Source organism: Lutzomyia longipalpis, chromosome 1 (genome assembly GCF_024334085.1).
Source record: "Lutzomyia longipalpis isolate SR_M1_2022 chromosome 1, ASM2433408v1".
NCBI lineage: Eukaryota > Metazoa > Arthropoda > Insecta > Diptera > Psychodidae > Lutzomyia > Lutzomyia longipalpis.
Window position 1 is genome coordinate 25,560,018 of NC_074707.1, and position 15,101 is coordinate 25,575,118.

Here is a 15,101-nt window from a genome sequence, read left to right on the forward strand (position 1 = left end):
TTTACAATACAGTTCATATCTCCATAACAATATAATAGGTATTCATTTTAGACATAAAAAAATATCCGTATTTTTAGAGTTTTAAGAGATCCTTCTTACGTTAATTTTATTCCATTCTGAAAGTGGAACAAAATTAAACCTGTATTTTCAGTAGGTACCCTGAACAATTTTTATATTTTTCAATTTTCATTACAGGCTTGACCCGTCGCGGAGTGGCTGCTGGGCCGCCATTGAGTTTGCCTAGCACACTGGAGGACTCTGGGGCGACGTGGAAAGGTGCACCCCCAGGTCCAGAAACCCAGACGTCCGGATCTGGGGGTGGTTTCACCCCTTCCGGTCCTAATTCATTTACTGGTCCCGGTTCCGTCTTTCCGTCTGCAGGCCAAGGTTCTCCAGCAAGTGGTGGGGGAGGTGGTGGAGCCGGTGGTTCTGGTGGAGCTGGTGGTGGCGGTGGTGGTGGTCAAACAGTTGGTGGTTATCAGGGTCCTCCACCCGGCTCCAACACGCCTCAGTACACAGCTTCACCGGCACCTTCGGGTTCATCCACACCAGGTCCTGGACCACCGCAAAATGTCAGCGGAGCTGGTTTCCCCCCACCACCAAATTCAGCGGGTCCCCCGTATAATGGACCTGGTCCAGGACCAGGCGGACCTTTTGGGTCACCATCCGCTGGTGGTCCACAATATGGGAGGCCAGGTAGTTCAGGACCGGCATTTGGTGGTGGACCACATTTTGCCTCACCTGGAGGTCCTGGAGGCTTCGGTGGACCACCACAGTTTGGAATGCCACCCGGTTCACCATTCGGCCATGGTCCCGGACATCCCATCGGACCAATGGGGCCTGGTCATATGATGGGAGGACCTCAACCTGTTGACCGTATCGATCAAGGGTAAGTGCACATACCGTCTTGTATTTTCATATGCATTATGCTGTTGAAGGTGTTGCCAAAAAGAATTGAACGGGATTTTGAAACTCCTTTCAATATGTATAAACCAAAAAATATTTTTTTCTTTTCGCAAAAACTATGAATTTTGATACATTAAAAGGTGCTTGGGATGAGATGGAATGACATATTTGAAACATTTTTCTCTTTCTAATACATACAGTGCAATTTGGTCATTGCCGCGTTGCTTAGATGAGTTGAGTATTATGCGAGAGTGCGAAGAGATTTCTCTCGAGGAAAATTGTGAGCAAGTTGAGAGAGGGATGTGCATAGAGAGTATGAGTGGAGAGATGAGGTGTAGCATTGTAAGAAAGAACGAATATCCTTTGGTGGGAGAGGAAGAAAGAGAAGGAAAAAAGTCACGAAGAACAACAAAAAAGAAACAGCCAGAAAAACGACACGAAACACAGAAGGAAAAAAAAGAAGAGAGGAAAAAATTCAATCCATACATGTATACTTCTTTCGTGAAGTTGGAAGTTGAACTTTTCTTTTTTTTCTGTTTCTTTCTGCTCGCTGTCGGTCTACGAAGCGAGAGAGTGTACATTTATTTATTACGTTATCACAAGGCAAGGTACCTCTCTCTATACTACATAGCATGAGCAACACTCATACCCCTAACCAAATCGTGTAGTTCTACGTAACATTGTAGTGTGGATATCACACAGATTAAACATACATATAGAAACGTCGATTTATTGAATTCAGCGTACATTGTCTCTTTCACCCATTCCTATCAAGATACACCCATCTCTGTTTTACACGTTTGTTTGGGGATGTCGGGTGAAGTGGTGTGAAAGAGAGTGTATATGTTTGTTGAATATTGAGACTTCCATGATTCTCTGGAAGTTTTATAGCGCATTTCTCGTATATACATAATATAAAATATGTATAGATATATTTAGCGCAATATAGGTATATCATGTATAAATGTTATACATACATATAGCAGGTTGGAGTAAATGTTCGTCATACTTTATCTAGAAGAATCAGAACTAACTCTAATATTTTGGGTTGTTGTTGAAATGCAAGGTAAAGGATGAAATATTCAACCAAAGCATATAATTCAAAGCTCTTTCATGGTAGTATTGACAAATATACGTTGGAATGACATCGCAAAGAATGAGAATAGATTTAGTAAGAGGATAGTTAATGTTATAGTGGGAGAAAATCGCCATCTAACTAGCATGATTTGATTTTATTTAAGCAGCATTATTTTAAAAGAATTATATATTGCACAAACATTTATTATCAAAATGAATGTTAAATGTCAATGTTAAATTACTTATAATAGCTTTGTCAGTATTTAGCTTTCATATATTTATGTTTTCTTATATTATTAAAAAGTATATGGAGAGGAATTAAAGCAGTTCTAAATTTTTTTTAATGTCTTTTTCAAGTCAGCATAACGAACTTTTAAAGCAACTGAATATATATGTAGTATATGCAGAGGGAAATAAACGCCAAGTACCTCCGAATATGTAACTCACGTATACACAGTCAGAGGCATTATACGCTTGATGGCGCTGAGAGTTGGGTGCAAAAGAGATAGAACAACCGCGTCTAAATGATTTTGAGTATAGACTGAAGTAGGATGGAGATATGTAGATAATAAAAGAAGTAACTATACGTAGTATATAGTATTATGTACATAAATATATGTATATAGACGTCAGAGATAGAGTCACACGGGATACAGAGTCAGGGGGTGACGACGACGAGATGTAAAAACAAACCCTATATTCTCTGTGTTTTTATAAAACTCTTATTGATCTTGCAGTGTTTTTGCGAGACTGTTTCACTCGTTTGTTGGTTGGTTGATTCTCCACACTGTCTATCCCTCTTTCGCGTACCTACATTTTTTGCTCGGATTCTTTATTCTTTTTTTTTTTCTATGGGTTTTTGGTAGCTGGGACCTCTTTAAATAACAAAAAAAAAGAAACGAACGCACAAGAGATGGCGAAGAAAGGAGCGAGGGAGAGGGAAAATAAAAGAAAATCAAACAGTGTGAAGAAGTAGCTGAACGCTGTATGAAAATTACAATGAACCCAAACGAAGAGATAGGTAATGCGAGGTGTACGTAGAGGATTCAAGGTTAGCTGCCAGGAAGTTGAGCAAAAGTTTTATGGAGAGTCTTTCGTTCTTGGTAGCGCATGAGGGATTTCTTTGGTGGAGGGCGAAGATGTCTAAAGAAAAATTGTTCATTGTAGCTAAAAATAAAATACGGGTCATAAAATTGAGAGGCATTTTGTATTTTGAAAATGCAACTGATTATTTTTTTTTAATATAACATTTTTGTTATTTTTTTTCTACTTTCTAACCATAATGGCAAGAAAAAGAAAAGAAATAAAAAGGTACTTAAACTATGAAAAAATAGATATATGTATATAAAATTTATCTATCTTGGAAAATTTTCTTTGTATATTATGTACGAAAATTCTATTTTGAGCGAGTAATTTAAAGTAAGAATATCAGTAATCGTACATTGAGATCACGGAAGTGATTGAATTTTTAGTGAGACGTATCCACATTTTCATCCCAATGATTTTCTATTAATAATCATTAACCTACAATAAAGTTCGCAATCATTTGCATATGCCAATAGAGTGAAGGTTTTTGGGGAATTCCTGTATTTTATTATTAGGTATTTCGTATATACATATAGGTACTTGTACGTACACATATTATAATGAAAATTTGTGGAAAAATTTACTTCAATTTGGTTTTCCCACAAAATCTCAAAAAAATTTCTTCCATCTAAAGGACTTATTTATCGATGCTGTAAATTTTATATGAAAGGTGATAAACATTTAAGGATTTCAGGGATTGTGTAGCATTTGAGAATGAACTGAGAGACGGTGTGAATTGAAGAGGGATGGATGAAAAAGAAACAGGAAATATGTGAATTGCGGTCAGAAGACATCATGATTGGTATCTATGGAATTTAAAAGGAATTCTACGGGGTATTTGCGCCACTTTATAACTATAGCAAAAGGGTATACCGGATATTATATGTTATACACAATTATTTTCTTAACTTCTTTATTTCTTTCTGAAACTTGGCAAAAATATTTATATTTGCTGGTGATTTTTTTTGTAATTTAGTTATACCGTACGTTCGAAAAGTTATTTGAAATCTCGGTCAGTAAACACTTTCTTTAATACTATAAACCGCACAATGCACGGAGAAAATTGAAGACAATCTCTCTCTCACTTGAACGGGTGGAAGTAGATTTGTGAAACACAAAATTTAATAGTTTCTCGAAAAGGTAGAAGCAACGGGTGGGTGTGGGGAAATCCACTAACAACGTACAGTCACGTACATTTCACATTTCTACTTGTTATAGTCATAAAATGAATGTACAAAATATAGTTTGTATTGTAAGATGATCTGAATTTGGAATACCCATGAATGATATAAATCAAAAATTATGTGGATGAGATTTCATTTTAATTGTTTGGAGATATGTTAAAAAATCTTTTGAACTTGTTTCATTCTCAAAAGATATATAGAGCTGCCCAAAATGTTCAGTAGCACTCTTATGATGGCATCACTCAACATAGAGATGGATTGAAAGTGATGAAATATTCATACAATCACGTTTGATTATTACTTGATTGAATTGTAGGATTTATTTAATGCCATTAATACCTAATGCAAAAAATTGAAATATTCGTTTGTAGGGAAAAGTTTAATACTTTTTTTTTTTTTTTTAATTTTTTCCTTACTGCTTGAAAGATACTTTAAATGGTCTTTGAGGCAATAGTATTACACAAAAATTCACAACGTAAGTGATGTATCCTAAAACATTCTTGTAAATTGAGTATAGGTAACTAATTCAAATAATTTTATTTGATAATTCATTAAAGTTTCAATAATAAGTACCTATATTATGTACGGGGAGGGTGGGGCTAATAAAGTCACTTAAGGGTTTAGAAAAAGCCTAAAATATCATATTTCCTAGCTAGATAGAACAAAATGATCTGAGAAAGAGTTGTAGTTGTAGGGCAGTAAATTTCCTAAAGAAATGAGTTATACATTTCGCTTTATCTGTTTGGGAAATATGATATTTTGAGCTTTTTCTAAACCCTTAAGTGACTTTTTTAACCCCGCTCTCCCCTATACAGTTTTATCAAAAGATTTTTTTTAAACAAAAGTTCGGCAAAAGTAAATATTTAAAGTATAGCACATTTTGTAAGTGAACATTGATGTCGTCATAATTTGAGTTTACATTCGTCAAAGTCCATGACATATTTTTGTTTCATATCGTTGACTATACGGTCAAAATGTACTTGCACACATTATTGGTAGTGTATTACTTCGTACAGAAATGATATATGATAGGAGAAGTATAATAACTTTTCATTCCAATTTGTTTTTACTAGAAATTACATGAAATGTATAAATCCGTTAGAATAGCATCAACAAAAGTGATTTATTCTTAGAGACTGGGGTTTCATTTTTGCGTTAATATAGTGTAGTATTCTTGTGGTTTTGTTACTTATTGTCTGTGAGAATGTGTAGTAGAAATGAGGCATCTTCTGGTTCACACTGAACTCGTGAAGCGAGCCAAATAAACGTGGATCTCCGGCACTGATGCTTACCGTCATATCATCATCATTATTGGCATCATCACATTCTCAATACATCAAGAAGAAACTCTATGTACATTTGAAAATTTAGATCTCAAACTCGCACATCCAATGTATATGTTGGCCTGTACAACATAATATTGTGAGTCAATGTATGATCATTTGTTTTCGATGTAGAGGAGTCTACAGCAAAGACTTTGGGAGAGATAATCGTCAGTAGCGAGATCCGTAGGAAAGGTGTGTAGTGTGGCAAGATGAGGTTACATAGTAGAGATATGAAGTGAGGAAGGTGTTTAATATAACACACAACTACAGAATAAAAGATGTAGTAGCAATGAGATTGGATACGCAGGTATGTTCATATTTGAACCGAAAGAGGCACAAACATTCATATTACGAACAAAGTGGAAAGCCTGAAATAATGGTGTATGGCCAAAGGAAAGATTGGAAAAATAAACAGAAAAAAGAGGAAGAAAAATGCTGATGTATGCGTAAAAGTATAAAAAGTAACTGGGGCGAAGCTAGCACTTTGCACAATGTGTATATTTGAGGGAACAAGAGAAAATTGACAAGTAAATTTTATTTCAGAATCTGAAGAAATACTCAAGTCGTATGCTTACACATATATAGCATTTAAAAACATTTTCAATTTTATATTATTACAATGAAGAAGATAGATCATCTATACATAAATATTTATATAGAATGTCATTCTAATACATATAGTGATATCTTTCTTTAATTAAGTTTTTAGTTTAAATAATTGAAGTATGTATTCGTCTTTTATATTGTTATTAGAATTATTATATAGCTATTCTTTTTTAGATTTCTACTTATATCAATATATTCTAAAAAGTTTTGAAGGCCACTCAAATATATATGTAGACAAATTATGATATGCTAATCGAGCTCAATGTATATTATTTATATATTAGATATTTAGACAGAGATGAGTGTATTTGTATAAAGTTCTTTTTTCTTTACAAAACTGAATATCGACACTATACGTTCAAAGGATTTATCTTCATAAATGTTATTCACCTCTATTACATACAACTGCTATTTTTTCATTATAAGTAAAGGACATTAACAAAATCGTATCAGCAAAAAAAAAGATTAATTTTTTTCTGACTATAGTCAATTCAATATTATTGAATTTTCTAAACATAATTGACAATAATATGAAATACCATATCATGTCCATTTGATTGGTAAATTGTACTTATGTAGGTATTTTCCTAAAAATGTCGATCCTCGATTTATTTAGTTGTGTATTGTGAATTATGTTGTATGTGGAAAATATTACACACCCTTTTAATGAATGTACTTTAGTTCATTGGTAATTTAATGGAATATGCACATAGTAGCATTAAATTCGGTTGATTCACATACATGTACTATGTATGTATGTATAGAAAATTATGTAGGTACACATATAAGTATTCGCGAGGTTGATTATGTTCATTTACATACATTTTGTATAAATACTTACATTAGGATAATACATAGTGTATGCTTATACTTTATATAATATACACATAGGGTAGGATCTACGTCTTTTAGTATGATAAAATCCTCAGTGCGAATCCTAGAGCTTCCATTGCTTTTGGTACTGCGGTGTATGTAGTTATATTTGCTGATATCATATTCTATGTAGCGGGACTATGTATGATTACTATGTGCGAGTGATGTATAATATATATATTATGTATTATATATGTATATACATATAATATAGCTTTTGGACCCGAAGGTGGGTTATTATGGGAGGATATATAGTTGTGTGTGGTGGATATAGTAGTCATATTGGTGTGTCGAATGAATTAAAGAGTACGATAGAGGGGTATGGGAAGAAGAGGGGTGCTAGGCAAACCAGCCAACAACCCGCCAGGCAGGCAAGATTCAGCAGTTATATATGTACATACAAATGAAAATGAAAAATCAATGCAACCGACCGAATGTATTTCAACTACGTTGCTCTCTACATATAGATAAAGCATACCTACATATAATGTAGGAGGGTCTATATAGGAGATTCTCTATGCTTAATTTAGTATGTTTTCGTAAGGGGTTTGTCCTACAACATAATATTAGTAGGTACATTATGCCAAGAAACTTTAATCTAAATAAACAATTAAAAAAAAATCACATGATTTTCAAAATTACTATGAAAATATGTAAGTCTTACCTGATATTTGTCCCTATCAATTCCAGATTGTTTGTATTCATTCAAAAACTCCCCTAATCTTATCTATTACGTATCTGATTGCACATAGTACGTAGGTTATTGTATAAACTTCCCAATATAGCACTTTATTATCTTCTCGATTGAACAAAATCACCAAAAATCACTCAATAAAATTTGCAGGTGTATGAAACTCTGCTATGAAAATTTACTAAAATTTTGAAGAATTGTGTATTATCCCTAATATTAATTTCAAGAACATCTCCTAGATAAACAATTACAGTTTTTCAATGAACACAAGGTTACACTACTACGTACATTAACACGCGCAATATACACTGACGTATTAGATATGGCTCATTTCCAAAGAATTCTTATAAATTCTCCCATAGTTTTTTGAACGCATAACCGCTATGAAAGTTTCACTGAAATACCTGACCTGACGTTGGTTATATTACACATATTCAATATGTTACTTTGTATTATGTTATTTTAATGCGCTACATAGAAATATGAATTTTGTTATATTGTCTGAAAGATTAAATAGAATTTTTACATTAAATTCTCTATCACTGGGGAGTAAGTCTGTACCCTATACATACTTTGATATATCATACAGTGTTATCTCCAATGAGTAATGAGCTATAAACGAAGCTGTGCTGTACTTTTGCATATTATGAAAAAGCTCTCTACGGATGCCTGTGAAATTATGACCTATATTTCGGTGTACTATCCAATCTGATAATGAGTCTTATTGAGCGACAAGAGTGTGAAATGATGATTTTATTCTCCTTGTAATTTTAAATTTAGCATCAATTCTGCCACTGTTGCAATGATGTGATGTTAAAAATAAATGAAAAAAAGGAGAAGAAAAATCTTTCAAAATGTTCGTAATGAAATGTGGCGAAAAAAGGCATAATGTGATGTGATGTATCCAGGAGAGATGAAGATGAAATTTTTAGTTAAACTCTTCCATTGGATACTTTATTTTTATAATACACATATAAAATAATTCTCTTATACTATCTGCTGTATTCTCTCCTATGTCCCATCATGTACAATATAGCTATAGCTTTTTTCATACGAATAAGTTGTATTGTTAGTAGAGAGTATACATACTTTTCGTGCGATAATAAAATTATATACATTTGCATGTATTATGTAGATATTTTATATAGGTATACAAATATACATATATACTCATTATTTATTCTATATCTCTAGATATGTATATTTATAGATAGTCGTTCATGTTATGTATAATTCAGCCATAAGCATTTTCTCTCTTGTATACTTTGAAAATTTATTATGCGCGCATACTCGTACTCATCAAAATGTCTCATGTCACACATCGATAATGTACACATCAAACGTCACACACAGCTACAAGTTGATAAAAAAAGAGAAGAATAATCATTCTGTATGTTTATATCGCATGTAGAAATATGTATATATTTCGCCACATATAATTAGTTAATTTAAATACGCTATTTTCAAAATGTCGAGAGAATGACAACAAAAAAAAAACCAAACTGTTCCCATTGTGCCGAGGACAAAAAGAGGTTTTAAAACGTATATTCATTACGTATTTATGGAAAAAATGTCATCATTTCTAGATTTTGTCAATTGTGAAGACGATATATGCAAAAAGATGTGTTTGCAGTTTGATGAGATAAGGCTTCCGTCTTACTGTGCTTAGTACACACGCTATACGTTCATAGAATTTTATCCTTGTGATTTTCCATCTCTGAATATAGTCGAAAGCTCTCAATATAAGCTCGCAGACAGATCTGAAAATCAGCAGGGTGGAAATACTGAATGCATTTTCTCTAGTATTTTCACATTTCAACATATGTATGTAAATAAAGTCACGTGAGGAATATAATCTCCCACTCAATGGACGTCTTCTGCAATTTCATGCATAAATATAGTATTTTCATAAAGAACAGCATAAAAGGAAATATCCATGTTTGAATATCGATATTTGAATAGCTTCAAGAGACACTATGTATAATACAAACTTCATACATGTTGTAAACTTTAGGGAAACATGGGGCAATTTAGCCAGGTCACACTATCTGCAAGGGTTTATGAAAATGTAGAATTCACCAATTTTTCTGAATTACTTTTTTTTTTTAGTAAGTCTTAACTTTTGTTATAAAAATATAGTTATCACTTATATTGTTTTGTTTACCGAATTAGTTAAGAGAGTAAAACCCCTAAAGTTTTTCAAAAAAAATATAACCCTTTTTAATCAATATCATGTAAATTAAATTTACGAAGTTTAAAATGATAATTAGGTATAGGATTAAACATTTTTGATTTCCTTAAGAATAATCTCCCAATAAATCAAAACAAACAATGTAAGAAGTTTAATACTGATGATTGCTGACAGAATTCAAGTCTCGAAAATCATCGTGTAAATTCATAAAAGGATACCTACTTAAAAAATTTTATGCCTTGGGAAATAAGTAGATATGTACATAATGTAGTCATAAGACAGAGAGATGAGCATTTTCCTTATGAATTCCAATGTAAACATTTAATCTCATTGTGAATTGCTTAGTTATGGTAGAGAACATCAAGGATGGAGGATGGCTGTAAATATATGTATGTATGGTTTTACTATGTTACTTATGGATTAATGCATATGGAGTATGTAATAAAATGTGATGTACATCGTTATGTATGGATAATTCAGTAGTGTACCTACTTGTACATATATTATATGTAACTATGTGTACAATATAGATATATTGACTATTAGGATATGAATTCTGAGGGTGGATTTTCCCACTTTGAAATTCAACCTTATGTGTGTACACAAATAATGGAGTTTGACAAAAATGTATATAGATATTAGAAATTGAAGGGGATATAGTGTTGTAGTGCCTACAGGCTTTAAATTTACATGGAAAATTGTTGCGTTTCTATTCACTATTGTGAGATTTTAAATAGATGTTAAAAGAATGAAAGTTACTGTGAAAAAGTAAGAGTGAGAGGGGGAAGAGTCTGTGACAGAGTGTCTACCGACATCTTGAATGGATATGATGGGTTTTCTCCTATTAATTGTCGACATTCATGGGTGAGACTGCATTAAATGCATTTGAGTTATGTACATGTTGAGATGGAAAAACTCTCTTATTATTCCACGAACGTGTGATACGAATGTGTGGCATTTGTGTTATGCAATTAAAAATTATTATTTAATCATAAGGTGGTATGTCTTTTCTTAACCCAAAATAGGGCATCTTCATTTCTAAATACGTTCATATACTGGACTGCAAGGTGGTTTTGGTGAGATGAAGTTTGTGAAAGAGTAATGGGAGATTAGGAAAAAAATGTGAAAACACCTGCAACTACTAGCAACTATAATATTATATAGTTCAGTGTGAAATAAGAAGAAATCTATTTTATTTTTCTTATACTCTGTCGTTTCCATCCTCAACTTCTCCATGAATTTACCCCTCATACCCACAAATCCTCGTTTTACTGCAATTTACGACTGTACCTTTGCAATGGAACTTTTGCAAACAACTACTCTGTTAAAGTATTGGGAGATGGTAGTGGTGATTGGGATGAACAATAAATGCAGTAAATGGTGAAGTTGACGAAGGAGATGGAGAAAAAAGCAAGGAAATTTCTTGGCACCGCGCGCGACCACGAGTTTCAACATCGATTCACCTGTCTGTCCAACATAGCTATAGGTACCTTGCTGTCACCGGCAAAGACGACCAAATCAATCGACCATTTTGTTAGCTGGCTGCATTATGCTTTTTTAAATCTACAGAAAAATTGCAATTTATGTGGTTGTTTAACCTGATAGATTTTATTTTGGTTCTTAAATATAAATGTGAACACAAATAGAATGATTGCAATTTAATTAATTTAAATTGGATATCCACCTTTTTTCTAGCACCGTATGTGATTACTACTTTTATGAATTTTACACAAATTTTGTACAATAAAAAATGTCTCAAAAAGATAAGAGTTTTATCTATTCCATAAGTATGTACAGTACAATATAATTATGAATATACCAGTATTATTGAAATTGAAATAACATAATACTTATACTTGGGTATGTATTTTGTAGAGCTACGATATATGAGATGTATCTGTGCAAAATTAGTTTCTCGTTGTTTAACAGAACACCTTGACATTATCTTGAGTTAACAGCACCGCTCAGCGAATATACTTACCTTGCGATGGTCAATTATAGTGCAAATACAGTAAATAAATCATAAATTCATACTGGCGGGGGATGAATGAAAAAAAAATCACATAATCGAGAAAAATATTATTTATGGCCATATTCGTATATTTTATATAATTTTGGTAATCCTAGAATACTTTAGGATGGTATTACTATTTCAGAACCCATTTGATGCTAAATTAATTTTTTTTTATTTACCAACCACAGTAATTAATATTTTTGCTGCCATTTTTTCATACATTGCTTTTCGTTAATTATTAGTAGGTATATGTAGTTATGTTGGGTAAGGTATATGAAATTAAATTTTCAGTGAATATATTATATTTTTTTTATAAAGAAATTTGATATTTAATTAAAATTGTCATTGATTATTTCTCCATGATAAATATAATGAGATGTTTTTTTGACTACCTACTTTTTTGTGAATTATTTCATATTCGAGTTTAAAGCATAGAATTGTAGGTATAAAAAGCTTGAATTGTGGGTGTTGTTCAAAGTAAAAAAATATGCTGTAATTTTATGATAGTTTTTAAAAAGCAATTAAGAAAATTCATCAGTTGGATAAATAATATATTAGTTGGAATATATGTGGAAACTAGTAGTCTCAAAGTGGCAATTAAATAAATCTTTAGTCTTTGGCCATCAATTCGGTTTAGCTTTAACTTTCTTTAAAAAAAAATAAGATATGCCTTTTCTGTAAATCCATGAGCATACCGACCTATAGCTTAATTGTACATACAAATATCTTAACGTGGCTACATATATAGACGAGGTAAGGGTGGTTTATCTGGTCTGGCTCAATCCACGATGTATGTATATGTAAGTATGATGTTGTTAATAAACTGTTGGATTGGATATACAAGTGACGTCATTATTGTGGTCTCCATAGAGACTATAGCGCCATTTAGCCTACGGCGGCGACAGGCGATACAATATTTGCACGACCGCAAATATTTGCGTATACCCCCCTTTTTGTTGTTTTTTTTTGCAAAAAGTAACAATATTGGAAAAAAAAAGTAGCGTAAATGTTTGTTCAACTATTTGCCGATGAGAGGATTTTTTTAGTGTATGCGTAGAGGGTATATATTTCGATATTTGTCTATACCGACTTTTTTGTGGGATATTTCTGTCGAATGAACTTGTGATTGGGAGTTCTTTGCGGTTGGGTATAGAAAGCATTGTAGGAAAAAATATAACTTTCATTTGGGGATTTCTAAACGTGTTCTCCACATCGAATGATATATACAGAATTATGTATATATGATTTTATGTATATAACTGAATGTTCTCTTTATGTTTCAAAAAGAAAAATGCTTAAGGTTATGTCAGCACCCCTCACCCTACCGGCTCTTCGTCGTTGTACGACTGGGCTTATATACAATGCATAGCATATTCCATATATAATGTACCGAAGCGTGTTGAGAAATAGGGTGTTCATTATATGATTCTCTTTTGTTTCTTTAAAATTTTCAGAAAAATATTTCCTGATTTTTTTTTGAATATTAGAAAAGAATCTAAAATTATATTTTTTTTTGAAAAATAAATGTAGCATCAAAATTCTTTTGGTATGAACAAAAAAACTTATTCCCACCCTGTGTTCATGTATCTTGTATCTAATATATAACATCACGGTGTAGTCTGTACGTACAGTACATATATAATGTTTTGTGTACGTAGAGTGTGGTATATAAAATGAAACGCAAGTTATGTGGAAAGACCAACAGCGTGGATGTGACTACAAAATACACTGCAAAGAATTGGTGGGAGATTTTTGTGTACTTTTTTTCAGTTAGTCAGTTAGAGTACAGTGTATTAAATTCTAAGGCCACTCTCCTTTATTTTTAGTTCTTCTTTTTACGTATTCTTAGGAGTTTACAAGAAAGAAGACAGACCAATCAAAGAAAAACTAGAAGAAAACTGTTCATTACATATGATTTTCTTCTGAAACATAAATAGGGGTTGTAGTCAGTTTGTCTCTTTCGTGTACTACCAAATTATGTACGTATGTATGTTTGTATGTATATACATACACCTAGTAAACTTTATGACCCAGCAAATACAATTGCACAATGCAAAGTAAATACACGACCAAGGAAAAAAAAAGAAACTCGCGTCTCATACTCATTCAGTGTGAGAAAAGGATGAATATAGATAGCTTTTGATGGATATCTTTCCATCCGTCGAATTTCTAGTGTATTTATGCTGCTATATATGTATTTATGTATGTATGTAGTCTTCAAATGTGAGACGGAGTGTCATAAACTCCCAGAGTCTACACCTACACAGTGTGTTCACAAAAATGCTGAAAAGAAAAAATCTATTCTAACTTTATATTATTGCATTTTTTAGGACATTTGTAACGCTGAATCTCTCAGAAAGATGTCATATAAAATTTATATTATAGTTTTATTATTATTGTTTTAGATGTTTTGACTAGACCTACAAAGTGGAGTGTAAAAAAAAAGATGTCTACACGGAAAATAAACATTTTAGTAGTAGATGAGTTAGGAAATTATATATACACGCAAACTCCCATCACTTATACACTGCAATAAACTGGAGCGATAATAGGAGTTTTTAGTTAGGAATAGAAAAGCGACACATATATACGATTGCATTGGTAAGGGGATTCTCGTGGAGAGAATTCATAAAGTGAAGAGCCTATATAAACTACACCATCACGTACGGCCTTTAAGGTCAAAGCCAACAAGAATATGTAAATAGAATATTAGAAAATGGGAATATACAACTATGACCACATGTAATGACTTTATGAAAATAATTATAAATGGTTAAGAGAATGATTTATTCGTGAGCTATTTTTCAACCATGATTGCGGGTATATAAATAAAAAAGAATTGTAGTGCAAAAAGACGATAGAAATGTAGGAAAACAGAATTAATCACAATTATGCAGATCACATGTCACGTTTTATTAATTGAATTTACTTTTATTTTGATTAATTGACAGCATTTCTTTTCTCACACTTATTGTGACTTATTTTACAAACAAAATAAAATACTTATTCATTTTTTTTAATTGTGGGGATTATTGTTCTTTTTGTCCTTTCGTGTGGTTAGAAAAAAGGACATGGCGTAAAAATGAAAAATTGGTATATCTTCATTTAAATGTTCACAAACATATTTCATTTTGCGAAAGTGCATGCA

The 15,101-nt window shown here is 32.3% G+C and overlaps 1 protein-coding gene across 10 annotated transcripts in view; it reads left to right on the plus strand.

Moving 5' to 3' along the window:
- The window catches only part of LOC129797522 (LIM domain-binding protein 2), a 421,356-nt gene that overhangs the window by 11,877 nt on the left and 394,378 nt on the right, over nucleotides 1–15,101 (plus strand). For 8 of the 10 annotated variants that reach the window (XM_055840193.1, XM_055840188.1, XM_055840186.1 and 5 more), the window contains exon 2: nucleotides 196–889. The exons of 1 other annotated variant lie outside the window; for it this stretch is intronic. In XM_055840193.1, the coding sequence (XP_055696168.1) occupies nucleotides 783–889 (107 nt within the window). In that variant the 5' untranslated portion in view covers nucleotides 196–782. Of the gene's footprint in view, nucleotides 1–195; nucleotides 3,295–15,101 lie in introns of all 10 variants that reach the window. One more of the 10 variants, XR_008751339.1, reaches the window with a different exon arrangement.